The sequence below is a fragment of the Penicillium chrysogenum genome, assembly GCF_028827035.1.
Source record: "Penicillium chrysogenum strain IBT 35668 chromosome Unknown utg000001l_segment0_segment0, whole genome shotgun sequence".
NCBI classification, from domain to species: domain Eukaryota; kingdom Fungi; phylum Ascomycota; class Eurotiomycetes; order Eurotiales; family Aspergillaceae; genus Penicillium; species Penicillium chrysogenum.
Window position 1 is genome coordinate 7914617 of NW_026622749.1, and position 16417 is coordinate 7931033.

The 16417-nt window shown below is 47.8% G+C and overlaps 8 protein-coding genes across 8 annotated transcripts, besides 3 other annotated features; 2 read left to right on the top strand and 6 right to left on the bottom strand.

Annotated features, from left to right (window-relative positions):
- Positions 1–16: 16 nt before the first annotated feature.
- Positions 17–1789, bottom strand: N7489_003111 (cytochrome P450). Its single transcript, XM_056708866.1, has 5 exons — positions 1541–1789; positions 852–1470; positions 653–786; positions 313–588; positions 17–252 (listed from the first exon to the last, which is right to left on the bottom strand). The coding sequence occupies exons 1-5, from the start codon at positions 1665–1667 to the stop codon at positions 38–40; spliced, it is 1371 nt and encodes a 456-aa protein (XP_056573168.1). The 5' UTR covers positions 1668–1789; the 3' UTR covers positions 17–37.
- Positions 1790–2533: 744 nt separating this feature from the next.
- Positions 2534–2551: a sequence feature (Protein overlapping with rRNA (N7489_003112, KAJ5252702.1) was converted to a misc_feature.).
- A 28-nt stretch (positions 2552–2579) lies between these two features.
- Positions 2580–2843: a sequence feature (Protein overlapping with rRNA (N7489_003112, KAJ5252702.1) was converted to a misc_feature.).
- Positions 2844–3008: 165 nt separating this feature from the next.
- Positions 3009–3035: a sequence feature (Protein overlapping with rRNA (N7489_003112, KAJ5252702.1) was converted to a misc_feature.).
- Positions 3036–3229: 194 nt separating this feature from the next.
- Positions 3230–3668, bottom strand: N7489_003113 (uncharacterized protein; the record flags this gene model as incomplete). The annotated part of the gene is made up of 4 exons (XM_056708868.1): positions 3230–3338; positions 3390–3438; positions 3494–3509; positions 3579–3668. 4 exons carry the CDS (start codon positions 3666–3668, stop codon positions 3230–3232), a joined length of 264 nt encoding a protein of 87 aa, XP_056573170.1.
- A 932-nt stretch (positions 3669–4600) lies between these two features.
- Positions 4601–5531, bottom strand: N7489_003114 (ankyrin repeat domain-containing protein; the record flags this gene model as incomplete). The annotated part of the gene is made up of 2 exons (XM_056708869.1): positions 4601–5084; positions 5143–5531. The coding sequence occupies 2 exons, from the start codon at positions 5529–5531 to the stop codon at positions 4601–4603; spliced, it is 873 nt and encodes a 290-aa protein (XP_056573171.1).
- Positions 5532–6177: 646 nt separating this feature from the next.
- Positions 6178–8244, top strand: N7489_003115 (ankyrin repeat domain-containing protein; the record flags this gene model as incomplete). The annotated part of the gene is made up of 1 exon (XM_056708870.1): positions 6178–8244. One exon carries the CDS (start codon positions 6178–6180, stop codon positions 8242–8244), a length of 2067 nt encoding a protein of 688 aa, XP_056573172.1.
- A 2667-nt stretch (positions 8245–10911) lies between these two features.
- N7489_003116 (uncharacterized protein) lies at positions 10912–11190 on the bottom strand (the record flags this gene model as incomplete). Its single annotated transcript, XM_056708871.1, has 1 exon — positions 10912–11190. One exon carries the CDS (start codon positions 11188–11190, stop codon positions 10912–10914), a length of 279 nt encoding a protein of 92 aa, XP_056573173.1.
- Positions 11191–11201: 11 nt separating this feature from the next.
- On the bottom strand, positions 11202–11648 carry N7489_003117 (RraA family protein; the record flags this gene model as incomplete). Its single annotated transcript, XM_056708872.1, has 1 exon — positions 11202–11648. One exon carries the CDS (start codon positions 11646–11648, stop codon positions 11202–11204), a length of 447 nt encoding a protein of 148 aa, XP_056573174.1.
- A 30-nt stretch (positions 11649–11678) lies between these two features.
- On the bottom strand, positions 11679–12113 carry N7489_003118 (uncharacterized protein; the record flags this gene model as incomplete). Its single annotated transcript, XM_056708873.1, has 1 exon — positions 11679–12113. The coding sequence occupies one exon, from the start codon at positions 12111–12113 to the stop codon at positions 11679–11681; it is 435 nt and encodes a 144-aa protein (XP_056573175.1).
- A 696-nt stretch (positions 12114–12809) lies between these two features.
- Positions 12810–14645, top strand: N7489_003119 (uncharacterized protein; the record flags this gene model as incomplete). Its single annotated transcript, XM_056708874.1, has 1 exon — positions 12810–14645. One exon carries the CDS (start codon positions 12810–12812, stop codon positions 14643–14645), a length of 1836 nt encoding a protein of 611 aa, XP_056573176.1.
- Positions 14646–16417: the final 1772 nt, after the last annotated feature.

Sequence of the window (16417 nt, forward strand, 5' to 3'; positions counted from 1 at the left end):
CAGCCGATCTATTGATAGTATGATGAAACTCTGGAATTTAGCGTGTCAATGACACCTTGCAACCCTCACCTAATGATAGCACTAATGTCGCCTTCTGCCTGTGCTGGGAGATCTTTTCAATTCCTTCCGTCTGATGGGTAGACCAACCAGTCCACGTACGTTGTTGGACCTCTGTGGATATTGGGTGAATACCGGAATACTCTTGCAGAATTCGAGCTGTAGTGTAAGATGCTTCAATAAGAGCGAATTCCTCTACGGGGCCAGGAAAATTAGCAGTTTACCGACAGATAAAAAAAAAAGCAGTTCACTTACGCCCTAGGCAGATTCGAGGACCCCCACTGAAGGGTAAATAGCCCCATGTTTTGGTATACTCGGGCAAATCTTCGTCCCAGCGTTCTGGGCGAAACTCTTCCGCATCATCTCCATATAAGTCCTTTCGGCGATGCATCGAGTACACACAGAATGCTACATTCTCGCCTTTACGTATGAGTACGGGTGAGGTCCCGTCGGGACCACCACCCGTGGGGAGGAAAGTTGTTCTTCGAGCAGTCCGCGTGTTGACGGGCACGGAGGGATAAAGTCGAAGGGCTATTAGCAACGTAATCATCAGCCACGATACAATCAAAACTTCAAGCCGGAAGGTGGGGCTTACTTTCTTTCAAAACCTTTGCAAGGTAAGTCATCTTGTTGATGTCTTGTCGATCGATCTCTGTCCTAGATCCCACCACTGAGGTAATTTCTGCTCTCAGCTTAGCTAGAACATCGGGACGCTGGGCTAGAAGAAAGCTATAGAATGAAGGCAGTTAGAGAGTATTTTGACATGGCCCATAGAAAAGAGCGTCTTCACTCACAATGTCCAACTTAGAAGGCACGCGGTTGTGTCTCTGCCAGCGAGCAACATATTGACCAGTTGGGCTCTCAGAGCTTTCCTGTCGCTTGAATGCTTCGGTTCCTTTGCGATAGCATCGAAAAACAAGTAACGGTCATTCTTTGCTGTGTCTTCCTCCGGCTTTTGACTTCGCTCCTCGATAATTCCATCCACAAACTCATGGACAGCAGCACACGTGCGTTGGAATTTCCGACCACCGATCAACCAGTACAGGTCCAACAGACGAAACCGCTGAATAACATAGTTTTGAGCAACGTCAAATTCTTTCGCGAATTTCGCCCCTCGTGAGTTATCAGCCTCTTTAAGGCTATCAACGGACTTCCCAAAAAGAAGCTCCGTGGTCGTGTCCAGGGTGAGATTAAAGAACAATGGTTGAAGATCAATTTCGCCCTCATTAGCGCGTATGTGATCGAGCAGGTTGTCGACGTGGGGTCGGAAAATGTCCATATCTCGGTATTGCTGCCTTGCGAACTGTGGACGAAGAAGATCTCGAGAATGCTTCCAGGAAGCTCCTTCCTGAGTGAAAATGCCGTCTCCAAGCAGAGGGAAAAGAATTTGACGACGAAGTCCAAAGTTGAAATCTTTTTGAATAATCAGTTCTTTGGTATTTGCACATTGGATCGAGAGCTTAAGAAGGTGGTGGCTCCCTACCATCAAGTTTAGAACTCATCATGGCCTCTAAATTCTTTGGCTCGGTCGTTCCATACGCGATTGTACCTAAGAACTTTTGTTCTAACGTCGTCCCAACATCCGTAAAATGGAAATCAAACAAATCCATCAGCCTTTGTTCATAATCGGCTGTCCAAATTTGGATCAGACGATCGATCCCCAGCGGCCACCAATTTCGAAGTCTCGGAGCCCGACCACAACCATGCTGGGCACCGAAATTCTGATCCGACTATGAGGAAAGAAATGTCAGTGTCATCAGTATTATCACGATTTAATTTCATAAGCAAAGTCTAACAAACTTTGTATAAGGCTTTAGCTTGAATTCTTTGATATATAAGCCACGATATGATACCCCCGAAGAGTGTTGACAGAATAAGTGGTGACATCTCCAATGCGCCCCGTCGGAAATGTTGAAGGTAACTTTTATAAAACGAAATACTAAGAGAGCTATCGTGTAATAAAATATGCAACTATTCTAAATGGCTGAATTAAGGAATTAAGGGGTTGAATCAAGTGCACGGGGTTTAGAGCCTGTTTAGGGCCCTCCGGGGCTAGACAAGGGTATTCTACGCTTTCAGCGTGGTGCATTGGCGCCATGTGATGTGGCCCGCATTAACCGACATGCGAGCACATCCGCGTATCAGGATACAGATTGGCAAGTCCGGCCGAGCTCAAGGCTAGCCATCCTTGGCTTAGTTTGGCCCTCAGTAATTTCCAAACACGGGGGTCTCAACGACCGTAGAGACAATTTTCCCCGATCTATGTGTCGAGTAGGCTTTCAAACGCCGATTAAGGATAGCGAATAGACCTCGCTAATTGAGCAGTATCGTTGCCGTCCATGGGTTAGATGAAAATTGGAATGACGGCTTGGATTCATCCCAGCAAGTCTAGCTCAGAGCAATTGAATATGTTGCCTTGAATATTGTCTCTTTATGATTGAGCCTTGACATTGACAACATCTTCACATTCTCACGTATGATCAAGGCTGTCAGCGTTTTCCTCTACGCACTTTTTATGACAGACCGCAACTACCCGCTTCTTCTTGTCTCGTTATATCATTCTCTCCAACACAAAACCTGATACATACGACCATAGGGTGTGGAAAACAGGGCTTCCCGTCCGCTCAGCCGTACTTAAGCCACACGCCGGTGAGTTAGTAGTTGGGTGGGTGACCACCAGCGAATCCTCACTGTTGTATGTTTTTGTTTCGTTTTTCGTTTTTTGCGTCTCTCAGCGGCACTCTGGGGAGAGCGCGAGTGATATGGGTAAGATGTCTAGAGATAGGGTAAGAGGGTTGAGAACGGGGTAATATTTCCCAGCTAGAGGTGATAGGGGCCAACCCATTTAGCCCGTCCTAATAAAATATATAAATTCGAGCTCCGGGCCGCAGACTCGAGCCTCCAGGCGGACGGACGGACATTCACAGCTCTAAATCTAACTTGGTTTCTAGTTTGTCAACTGGGGTCCTCGTCCCTGAAGCCACAGCTGTGTTCGTAATTAGAATTAAATAGACGGGCCCAGTGCGCTTCTGAAAACCCAATACAGAGAAAACCAAGATGTCCGACAATAGAGGGCATACGCAGTATCCAGAGGAGTATAGTAAAACTACTTTCCGTCCGCTTTTAGTCCGCTTTATGTGTGTGTGTTGATATTGAACCTAGGTAAACCTATCTAGAGATATTCATTGCCATGTAAACCAGTGTTGACTTGCTGGAACCGTTCATCAGGCGGCGCTCCTAGGCTCCTCCCACACCACGAAAGACGTTCAGTAGCAGCGTTTCTGTGGGAAGTTAGAAATGTCCGCTCGCAATTCTGGGAGAATAGAACATACACAGCAGACGCGGACATTGCCGGAAGAAGAACCACACTGGACCAAGCCCCTATGGACGTTAGGACCTATTGAGTCAATTGCGCCTACCGCTCGAAAGTACTTACTGGGACTCGCAGGAGGCTCCGTGGACGACCTATTAGTATGTCAGATGTCTTCTGCACTTGACTGACTGTCAACTATGATATATACCTTGCAGGCTTCACCCTGCTGTCTGGCTTCTAGATTGGGGGAAGCGAAAGCGACGGCCAGGAGGGCAGCGAAGATAGCAATAACGCGCATATTGAACAATAGTCAAGTTTGAGGATTGAAATAGGTTTTATTGGATTGGTTGATGCTTGCGATGATGAGAATGAAGTGAAGGGGATATAGCCTCTTCTTTATACCATTACGTCCCTACAACCTCTTCCCAAACAGGAAAAGGAAATCATGCATTGTAACCTGGCCCAAGTTCTCTGTGCAAGGATTCGGCCTTGTATATTTGTCGATCACCACCCTAGGATCTCGGCATGAGCGATGATCTTCGGCCAGCCTACACAACTTTTTCTACAAAGAGTTAAGTGCTTAGATTCGAGTCAGCAACTCTGACATGTTACGTAGATTCTGTCTACCCAAGTGGAACCCGATACCGTATCTCAAGTTTTCGTCATTAGCCAGAAGCTAGGGGACTGCCGACACCCCGCAAATTTAGTCCATCGGAGGGCGGCAACATGATCGGGCGTTGAGATCGACATGGCAGGTCGTCGCCTCGTGATTTCCCGCCTAAGCCCGTGCAGGATGACGGCGTCGTCTATATGCACACCAGGGCTGACTTCTGCGGGGCACGGTAACCAGGCTCATTTGTTTGACCTTTCGGCGTGAGAAGGGTCCTGTCCTTACAATCTACCTAAGGAGGTATCGGGTTATACTGAGGTATTGTCTAGGCAGTCGTAGCTTCAGCATTGGTATCAATCCCATGGGAAATGAATTATACTAGCCTTAAATCTATTTGCTGTACTAGTATTTTGTATTTTGAACCATTCACATTTGGTGCAGGATAGGTCGGCATGCTGTATCAGGCCCCCGGGGGTGTGTTATGCTCCTTGGCAATGTAGGCCAAGAACAAGTTGTGAAATATCCGTAGAATTCGAGCACGTACTTTGGAAAAGACTAGAGCGTCGCGACTGGTCTCAACTAATTCTTCTCTTCAATTTAGAAAAAAGAAAAAAGATTATTTACGAACGGTCTTCCAAGTCTCCTAACAGCTTCACCATTTCCGTTTCATTCCATTTCTGTGCCCACTCTAAAGCGGTGTCGCCATTCGCGTCCTTCACGCTAGTGTCTGCTTCAAGACGGATCAGAAGACGGATCGCATTCGCCTTTCCCTGCTCTGTTGCTACGTGCAACGCAGTCCCTAAGCTCAAAGGGAAAAATCGCATGAAGGTCGGGCCATCCTGATACATTGTGGCGTTCAAAGGGGCACCTCTATCGACAAGCAGCGATACGACATCCTCAAGCTCTTCGTCCCGACAAACGGCATACTGAAGGAGCTGTCCTTTCTGCGCATCTCCTCCATGATTCAGCAGTAGTTTGATCACACTAAGACTTGCATTCCGAACAGCATAGGACAATGGGGTACAGTCTACCTCGCATTGCGCATTCGGGTTCGCACCATGTTCCAGCAACCAACTGGTCATCTCGATATCCGTCACTGCATAGCTATAATAATAGATCTTCTGTTATTGAAATGTCTTTCTCTGGAGCGGATCCGACATACGAAAGGACAGGAGGCTTCAGAGCATCAACCGGCTCATTTATATCCCATCCTGCTTCAAGGAAACATTCAAGGACCCCCTTCGCCTTGTACGCTGTTGCCATTTGAGTATAAGAAGGTGTTATCGTCAAGCCATAGAAGAGAAGTATTGAAACCAATGCGACCCTGTCACGTTGAATTGCTTCTATCATCACATCGTGAAGGTCCACTATGTCGAAAATTTCAGTTTGAGAATTCGAAAATAGTGAGTCCATTGCGTCGTGGAAATCTTTCAAATTCCCCTCCACGCATAGAGAACGCAAATTTTCATATGTGGCTGCAGCAGTTTGACGAGGAATCGGGGGTCCATCATAGCTGGTGAGTTCCTCTTTTGGAAGAAGCCGAATATCCATAGGTATTATTGCGTCTGGGTTGTCAATAGGGCGAAAAGAAAAGTTCTCACACAGAGCGAAACCGTCGTTTAAATACTAATTTTCCAGTGGGGGATGCGACAAGTCACGCGCAGCTGTAGTTTTTGTTTAGCCAATTCAATTGGAAAAAGAAGCATTGATCCGATTCCGGTGATTTAATTCTATAATTCTCTTTCATGAAAAACATGATAAAAAACATGATAAAAAACATGATACATACGACCATAGGGTGTGGAAAACAGGGCTTCCCGTCCGCTCAGCCGTACTTAAGCCACACGCCGGTGAGTTAGTAGTTGGGTGGGTGACCACCAGCGAATCCTCACTGTTGTATGTTTTTGCTTTTTGTTTTTGTTTTTATCTTGTGCTTATGCTTGTCTAACTATCTATACAACAAGGAGGAAAACCTCCCGCATGGTTAGCGGGGTTGCCTAATGGCGCAGCCCCTGGCCCCCTCTTCGTTGGCCCAAACATATCATCGCTCTACGCGCCCAGGGTTGGTACTTTAGTCCCGATACCTGTTACATTGTCCAAGCGGCTTCGTTTATTCGCTTTATAAAACAGACACAACCCGCGAATCTCCTGCTCAGTCCTCATACCACAAAAATAAAATCAAAGCAAACCTTGAACGATGGATCTCTATGAAGCTGCGAGGCAAGGCAGCGTCGATGACATAAAATCTGCGGTTGAGGAAGGGTGCGATATCAATGCCCCTGACGAAAACGAGAAACCCGCTCTCTGGTTCGCCGTACAGAGAGGCCATTTAGATGCATGCAGACTTTTGATTGCTCATGGAGCTCGCACGAACAAGCAAGAACCAAGCATTCTCGAACTCGCAGTTCAAGAAGGGCATATCGAAATTGTCAAAGTACTGTGGCCGCACAGCAAAGTGGGAACACAACATCGCTGTTTAGAAACTGCTATCTCACTGGGCTTTCATGAAATCGCAGACTTCTTGATCGGAACCCAAGCATTCGAGTATCAGCACCTGCAAGCCAGTGATCTTGAAATTCTCAAAACCGACGGATTCTCCAGACGAGAACTTGCAGCTTTTCAGCAATGGGAAAGATTCATCTTTGCTAGGCGCTCGGAGAAGCTCTATTTGCATCATATCTTTTTTGACTACGCCCTTCTTCTTGCAACGAAGGCCGATCGCAACGCCGGGCTTCGGCTAGTGAATTTACTGCTTGAAGTTAACCAACCATTGGCCGACGCAAATTGCATGATCAAGATCGACGAGGAAATTGAGATACCCTTGATAAATGCGGCTGCAAAGTGCAACTTGGAAGTATTGGCTATTTTGATTGAGCGCCCTGATATAAGGTTGACGATTTGTGGCAAACATAACTGGCCTGCTTTTCTCCATCTGCTGGCGAATCCCGAGTCCCTCGCCTCTGAAAAGGGCCAGGTAATAGTACGGATGTTGTCCAAGGAGACTCTTGTCGATTCGTTCCTGATTGATGGCAAGGGAGCTTATCTGGAGACTGTATTCCAAAACGTCCTTCGGCTCGGTGACGATGTTCTCGTGAAACGAGTGATCGACCTTGTTCAAGGTGCTGCGGGGACTTTTATTCTGCCGCTACTGATCCGAGCGAATGAGACTAGTGGTCTAAAATGGATCTTGAATAATGACATAGCGAACGCCTCCATGCCCTCGCCAATACTTTGGGTGTTGCTTTGCAACTTTTTCCAACGTAATCCGAACTCGGAGGCTCTGAAGCCTTTTATTCGAGTGGCAGAATTTCTAGTGCAAAAGGGGATCTGGGACCCGATGATACTGGCATGCCTCAATTCTCGCAACTTCTGTTTTGTCAAGCAATTCTTCTACCCACTGAATGAGGTCCCACCGAGGGAAGTCACGGAAGAAACATTGGCCGGACACTTTCAGGCATCTGCAGATAAATCTCTCGTGAGGAATTGGGCCGAGAAGGGGTTCGCCAACGCAGCGCTGTGGAGCGCCATTCGATCCGGGATATGGAAGAGCCCAGCATTCGCAAGCCTCCTTTCATGCACCGATATAGACCTGGACGAGCCATTTCCGCGCGAAAAGGGATTAGGCACAGGAGCTGCCAATAGATTCTCACCCATATTCCCCGGTAATTCAACTGGCGAAAAACGAAAACTCCCTTTCACACTGCCCGTGGGACACTCCCTAAGACCGCTTCCCGAGCCCGGTACGCCGCAGATCCCCCTTCAAGACTATCAATTACAACTCATGTTACTGGAACAACAAAACAAGAGACGATTGATGTTGGCACGACAGGAGCAGACGATAACGTCAGCGGGAAATGACCTTCTGGCTTGGACAGAGGGAAAAACCCCTCTAGCTTGGGCTGCGGCAAATCGCAACGTTCAACTTGTGGGAGCTCTTCTGCGCAGCTCGCGCGTCAATGTCAATTCGCAGGACATCTATAAGAAAACTCCCCTCATGTACGCCGTTGCCGTCAATAATGTGCAAATTGTGGAGAAACTGTTGGAAATTGAAGATATTGATATTGATTTGCAGGACAACGATGGCAGAACCGCTGTTTTCCACGCTGCACTAAGGGGATACTTGCATATCATACAATTGCTTACTGGAACCCGGAAAGTGGACCTTTCCCTTCGGGATTGCAACGGCGAAACTGTCCAAGATATTGCAAAGAAGATTGGGAAACAAGATGTGATAGCTGCACTCGCTGCTCAAGGGCGTACATGATCAAAGCAGCTCGGCTTCGGATAGAAGAGAGATCAAAGTTGTGAGGAAATTTGAAGTATTGCCGAGACTTCGGGGACTTCGACTTGGTCTTTTGTCAGAATGCCACTTGGAAAGGACATGCAACTGGTCCGAATGGCCTCTAACACATGACTTCAGGAAGCTAGGGAAGGCTAGGTGTCTCCTTGCTCTTTAGCAGAGGAGGTACATACACCTTAGCGGGGAGGCCGCAAAACAAACATCCACTTTCTTCTCTTCTGCTTCCTCAACTCTTTGCTATTATGCTTTCGGGCACTCTTCACTTTTCTAAGCATCGGAGTGTTGTATAAGAAGAATTGCAGGTGACCAGTCATCAGCCCAGACCGATAGACATTAGATGGGAACTTCACGAAATGATCTTGGGGTTCTTCAAAAGTACTTGTGCGAGATCGGCAACGGATTCCCTGAACGAACTTTTACTGATTGTCTGAATTGAATGAATTGCAGGTGGGTTTGTGACTTGCCAGGTAGGAGCTGCGCCGCCATAATCCCAGGACGAAACCTAATATGCACAAGTGGCAAGCGGAAATGGCTTTAGTCTTTGCTTCGAGAAAACCTAGCTCATTTCAAACCGATCCCGCATCAGCAGGCAGACCGGAGTTTCACTGTTCGAAATTCTTACCTGGTCCTGAAAGTCTGGATCTCAAAAGATCCGCTTGTATCTGGCCTGCAAGTCTTCAACTGGCTTCGACTCGCTTCAAGAGTACTTATACACTCTGCCAGTAATTTCAAGCTTCAGGATGTCCGAATCTGGCTGTTTGGAATTCCGATATCGTTCATTCCTCGGCAAGGTAGAATAGAGTTGGGTCGTTCAGACGGAATAGGCGCATTATCTTCAAACCATGTCAAGTCGTCCTCCACCTGATATCTTGGTCTTCCGTCGAAGATCGATTGCACGTTGGAATCAATGGGACATCTCGCTATTTGCTGTTATTAATAACATCATAGCAACACACTTGGTCAAAGGAGAATAGCTGAAGATATACCCAGACCTTATGAGAAGAGGAAGAGGCGGTGTTCCGCGAAACCGTTGCCGAGAGAACTCGAACAACAGCGTCGAGAGACCCCAGGGTGTATTCTTCACCCACCCTTTGCCTGGGTCTCAAGAGATTCGTCTTCATCTGGCTGGCACAATTCCTTAACTCACTGCAAGGGGTCTGGAGCAGTAGAAGGCAGGTTTGGGTTTCCCGAGGGTTCACTTGTTGTAAAAGTTTCGGTTTGGGGGAAGTAGGTTCTCGCGAGAAAGCTGTTAGATTTGTTGTCTAATTGTTGTATCTGAAATGGTCATACATGGAAAATCTCCAGGTAAATCTGGTGCAATTGCTTGAAGCGACATATTAGTATCCGAGAATTCGGGACTCAACGTATATAGGTGTCTCTTACTTCATGATGGGAGCGTAAGGCCAATGTTGTCACGTCTCTTGGAGTCATTATAGAGAGAGAGAGAGAGGGAGAGAGAGAGAGAGAGAGAGAGAGAGAAAGAGAGGCCCTCTATGGGTCCCCATAGCTAAAAGGCAGGTGCGATCCACGTGAACCCTCAGACATCCAACTTCCTTCCCTTTTCGGCAGAACTGAGATCGTCCCCCACCCCAGTTCCTTCCTGTCCTTAAGCCACTGGAAAACTATAAATATCCCCCTCCCCCAGATTTCTTTCTTCTTCTTTCTCTCTTCCATCCATCCTTCCTTTTTTCTCTTCCATCCATCCTTCTTTTTTTCTCTTCCACCCCCCTCCCTCCCCCTCCTCACCTAGGCGCCCCCCCGTCCCTCGGCAGGTGACGGTCCACTTCAGCTCCAGAGTCATATCTCCGACATATGGCCTCTGTTGTCCAGTGAAGGGTACTGAGGGCACTGATGGATCTTTGCTGCGGCCTAGTTAAGGCTGTGGCACGAAGTATCGTGGAGCGGGTGCCTGAAAGGAGCATTCAGGGAAACCTAAGATTCTCTAAGAACCTAACGGAGCTCTTGGGAAACCCTTAGGAATCCCTTGAATACCAATCGGGCATCAGGGCTTCCACCTCTGCGGAAACAGACCGTCCTTTTCTAGGGTCTCCATTGACCAATATCAGGAGCTCGATCTGAAGTGCCACTTAGGTACGTCTCTTCTCTCTTTATTGTCTATTTGTGTGTTTGTTACTTACCTAGGTACCTCCCCCTTCCCCTTTCCCTTCCCCCTCCCCTGATCCTACCCAGTTGCACGGGTCCTGTGTGCAACACCTGAACAAGACTTGCACCTTTACGTGGTGTTCAGGATGAGTAGCCTTTATGGTGAAACCAAGCAAGTCCTGGTCTATAGAACTGCAATACAACTCGTTATTCTACTTCAATACGCACTGTGCTTTGGTCAATGTGTCTGTACCCTGTAGACTGGTAGTTTGACTTGCACTGTGTAAACAACCTTCTTGTTATATGATAAATTGCAAGTGGTGACAATTTAAGAAAGCAGACCATGAGCAGAACAACATCACACAATTCCTGAATCCTCCAACTACACCTTCCCTGACGCTGTAGCGTATGATAACCCGGCTTCTCTCTCGCCTCAGAGATCGTCGCTCCACCAGCAACCATTTCCCGGATACCAGCTTCGCTTTTCTCAACCCTCCGCGAAACTTCAGCCACCTCACGAGCTCGGTCTCAAGGCACAACAACAGCGCCATTTGCATCGGCAATAACAATATCGCGCCGTTCGACACGTACCTTACCAATACCAATCGGCCAGTTGATGCCTCCCACCTGAACCCGATCCTTACTGGTTCGCATCCAACACCCAGCCGTAAAGAGCGGGTAGTCATTGTTGATCGCACAGCTCACATCGCGACAGACACCATCGATAACTGATCCCGCAATATCCCGTATACCGGCGCATTGAGTCATGGTATCGCCCCCAGACAGTACAATCCGTGCGACCACCATCGTCGATGATATCACCAACGCTTCCTGGCAGGTCGCTGGCAGGTCCCCTCACGAATAGCTTCGAATTGCGTGTCATGCATGACCTCAGTCATCGGACGCCCGACTCGGACAGCTTGAACCACAATGTTTTGACGACGATCGATCCGCTCGTCATAATCCAGAACCTCTTCGATGCGCTCCGCTGGGATGAATACCGTCCCGCAGCGATCGGCAATTACATAGTCATCTTGGTTCACGGTCACGCCCCATATCTGCAACTGTATACCGGAATCAACTTGGACCAGCCGGTTGCGCGCGCTGATCATCGTCACACCTCGGCCGTATACGGGATAGCCGATGTCGCGGCGCCCGTCAATGTCACGACTCATGCCGTCGATGATGGTACGAATCTGCCTCACTTTCGATGCATTGGCGATGATATCGTCCCAGCATGAAACGCCATGTGTGCCACCGGACATGACAAGAAAATGATGGAGAACTATGGCTGACTATACGTGACTCAATACGCCGGTATACGGGGTATCGCGGTGTCCAACCTCGTCCAGCGGAAGAAACTCTTCACCGTCTTCGATAGTGCATACCAAGGCTTCGCGACGGGAGACGTCGACGGCGAACGTGGGCAGTTCGTCATTTCGCAAAGGTTGTGCTTGCATCTGGGACACATCCCGGTCTGTGTGTTGCGCAGTCGTTGTCGAAGAATTTCGGTCTGTCCGGTGGGCTGGTGGGTGCTCTCTATATAGTTGTACCGTGACACTTGACGACGTAGGGTGGGGTGCCCTATCTGAATTGATGTTGATCTCAATAGCGGACATTCCAATCTGCCGAGGTTTGGGGCGAGTATTGTTGAGACTGTTCTTGGGGATCGGGGTCTGAGGGCACAATGGAAGGCGGACTTGGATACGAAGGTATGAGCTCGCGTGCATTTATAACAATAACGAGTATATAGTACCGCAAGCAAGAAAATAATGCCCGAACCGCGTTATAGGTTTCAATAAATAGACTAGCTCAAGTACTAGGCTGTTGTCTGATATACGGGATTAGCAAAAACACATCACTCACGATAGCCCTCTGGCACGTATTATTCATTATTCATGGTGGGATAACTCTTGCAGCCGGGGTGGCATTATTCTTTTTTTTCTGATGCCGAATGGGCCCAAGGATGCATGATTTCTCAACGCTCGGGGGAGACAGGTGCTATCTCTACGCATAGGGCAGGATCGGGACGGTGGTGACAAAAATCTTTCTCGGTGGTCTAATTAAAAGAGACTATTAAGGACCCCAAGGCGTGGATTCTATTTTGGTTTGGTGTTATGGTCTGCATGCAATCGTCCGTGCTGACTTTTGCCTCACTTGGCAACTCGTCCTCGGCGGATTTCAGAAGTCATTGAAATTTGAGACGGCAGGGTACGGCAATCAATGTCGGGAGGTTGCCGACATCTAAACGGGTAAACAGCTCACAACGTCTACATGTCATCTGGCAGTATTGTGGAAGGAGCGGTCCGAAAAGCTGGAATTCACCTTGGAAGCCCACTCAACTCTTTTCTCTTTTCTCTTTTTTCCTCTCCCAACTCCATCAGCAGAGATATTCAGTTCATCCATTTGTTTTCTTTCAGATCAGAATGTCCACTTACAAGCCCCGCGAGTTTCCAAGTCCCGCCTCTTCGGGCCCGCCAAGCCCGCGGAAGAGGCGTCGGCTTCTGAGGGAGTCAGAGGACAATGAAGGTGAAATGACGCTGGAGGAGTTCCTTTATCGCACAGACCCCTTTCAGAGCAACACATTCCACGGACATGACAACTCAGAAATGAAGACCGAATTTCTCACTACAGAAGAGAATCCAACACGACATCTTCGGCCTGAGATCGACGCAATCCTCAGTCAACACCGGGTACCCACAGAATCTTTCCACCACACCCTGAAAGCACGAGTTACAGGCAGCTATTTCTTTTTGCTACGCGTTACGGTGTCAGATGATGGGTCAACCTTCATCCGCTTAGGGCCTATCAAAGACAGCCTTGTCAAGCTGCTTCATAAGAATTCCCTTACGAATGTGCACGTCGAGGTTCTCAACGGAGACCACTTCTCTCCACCTCATCTGTATCCCATTGCCTCAACAAGTGCAGTGGTTTCCGCCTTTCATACGCTCAAGCACAGTATTGTGGAAACGATGAGTTCTGCAGTGGGGGAGAACTGGCAAATGATTTGCCCGTTCAACGTCGGTGGCCCTGACATTCGCTCGGCGGGACCTGGAATTGTGATTTTCGTCCAGCCATTACTCATGGCCAACTGGTACGAAATCCGGGCCCGGATCATCGGACAACTTTCATTGAAGGTGTCAGCTCTGCTTGTTGACGTGGAGTTTCTGCCGGGAACCCTTAATCTCCTGAAACATGATCCTTCCATCTCATTCAGAGATCGGTTTGATGACAGAGATTGGGTGGCGATGGGTGATTCAATTGGAATCAGCGGTGATCAGAATGCTGGAACTCTGGGCGGTTTTGTTGAACTAAGATATGACGACCGGGCCCATTTTGGGTTTCTAACTAACTACCATGCTGTGAGACCAACAGCACACACTCCCTTCCGCGATGAAGTTGATCGCACTGGAATTTCCGCCAATTTCCCCCCTGACGACCAAAATGCAACCATCATCGAGTCTATCGCCCAGATGGACCGAGACCGTACACTCGCGGATATTCAGCACCACAGAGAAAGCCTCGCATCCCAGAAGGCTCGGATCGAAGAGACCATTGAGCTGCGGCTTCTCGCCGGAGAAGAACCCAGAGAAGCCTCTCGGCAGCGGCTCCAGGACCTCGACGTCGCCGACGCTAGTCTGATCCAGACACAAAATGTTGTGAAGTCTATGCCATACGTTCTCGGCAAAGTCAGATTTGCATCAGGACTATTGGTCCATGGCAAACGGTTCCTTGATTGGGCATTCGTCGAGCTTACAACCGAAGCCCAGCAACGGTACTTCCGCCCGAACATAGTACCTGACATCCCGCGGAAGCAGAGGCCCACGTCGACTAATCTCCTATCTGGTGGATCTGCAACCTTTCTTCCCCGGCCTAACAGCTCTATCACACAGTTTGGTGAACTACAGACTGATGAGTACTACTTCAAGAAAGGTCGTAACACGGAGGTGACTGGGGGCATCTGTAATGGTGCGAAAAGCGTCTGTCAGTGGAAAGGGCGACGATATGAAATCGATGGCGCTGAAATATCAATGGCAACCCATATCACCGAAGAATATGTTATCACGGGTGTGGATGGCGATTTCCTGGAGGATGGCGATTCTGGCAGCTTCGTGATCTCTGCCGACGGAGATGTTGCAGGAATACTATTTGCTGATGTGATCCACGAGGGAAACCGCATCGGAGTAGCTTTGAATATGCCAGATGTCGTCGAGTCGATGAAGCTCAGGCTGAATCACTCCGTTTCTCTGCATCTTCCTTGATGGTTCTTTGCTTTTTCTGTCAGAGTATGCTGATAACTCCGCTGTACTCCTTTGACAGCATTTGCTGACTTCTCGCCATATGCCTTTAATTTTGACTATTGCTGGCCTGTATTCTTATCATCATGGCTCTGCCATCCCCTTTCCTCTGTCGTCTTTTGAAATCCATAGCTTTTTGCTTAGTCTCATTCTGTGCGGGAAATTTAAGCGGCCCACAATTTTTCATCGAAATCAGCTATACCTCCGATCTCTTTCTTCTTGATTTGGAGAAATTGATTCCGACGCGCGCTAGGCCGGGTTAGGCCACCGCCTCATAGGCAAAACTGTTATCGTAATGATTGTAGGTATGGCTATGTAGCAATGAGTCATCGTTATATTAGCGTATATTATATAGAACCACTTAGAATCGTCTGGTAGATCTAGCGATCATCCAGCTAGCTTCATCTCTCCCGTCAGCCACGTTTTGCCTCTTTCCACCCATTCTTTCCACATATAGCAAACCACCGTTTTCGCTCGCTAGTCAGAGTGCAATAGCCTATACTTACCTTATAGAGGAACTAAACCTAGTAGGGAAATATGTTTTTTCGTCTATCTCTATACATTTTGCTATCTAGTGCACTTCTCATTCGTTACTAGCCTCAATCCTAACCTGGTTCTCCTAGCTAATATGTTTTATAAGGATCGTGATTATTGTGAGAGATGAACCAACTTCGCCTCGATGATGCAATACAGTTTATAGGCCACAAACCATGGGAACACCACTCGGATTACGTCCTAACGCCTGGCTATTATGGTAGCCCCTACGTAGTACTATCGGACCTAAGCCCTTCCTTATCGAGCGTAGTTAGGAATAGCTTCGACCCTACGAGCAAACCAGCCTCATCCAATCTCAAATCTCTCCAGTTGTGTGAGTAGGAAGATAGGAGAAGGAAGGGCCAAGCTTTCTTTACTATAGGTCATATATTCCTAGCTTCCGCCACCTTAATATAATAGCTATATTCTCTGCTGAACGATGTAGAAATTAGCCGAAAGGCATTCTAATCAGATGTGAAGAAAAATTCTTAGATTTACGAATCACAACCCCTAAGCAACTAGGTCTAGTGTAAAATATAAAATCTCAACATGACCACATAGGAGACTCATGAACACTCAAAGTCCTCGACTTTGTTTTAGTATCTTATCCACCACATCAAGGACATGAGAATACTGCTTCTCATACTCCCATATTGTGGACCCTATCTTCCTAACAAATCGTTCTGTCATAACAGCAACCGCAAACTTCTCGACTACTTTACTTCAGCTACCCGAAGGGCATGACGGAATGTTAGGTAAGGAGCTTCCGGCAAGCTGCATCCAGTAAATCACGATTATCATGTGATCGAAATTTGCAAAAGTCGGTCAAAGCTAGGCTCACCAGAGCATTCCACTACAGCATTCTTCCACTACGTCCCCTACTCCTAATCGACTTAGCATTAGATATCTATTAAATCCTACCTTAGATCCTACTGGGTGCGTAATCACTGATACAACGTCGTCCCTCCCATTATATAACACCAGAAGTCTCATTCAGAGTCAGAGCAAGAAAAGTCGCGTCATCGACTCAGGCCTTCCTCGAGGCAGCTTAGCTCTTTTTGCATTCCGGGATAAGATGACTCGATTTTTTGACTATTTATCCCTAACAGAGGTTCGATGGTATAATCATAGAGGCTCCTATATCTTCCTCGTTAGTAGGTCAAGACTTGATCGAATCGGCCTATTCTAGATATCAATATACG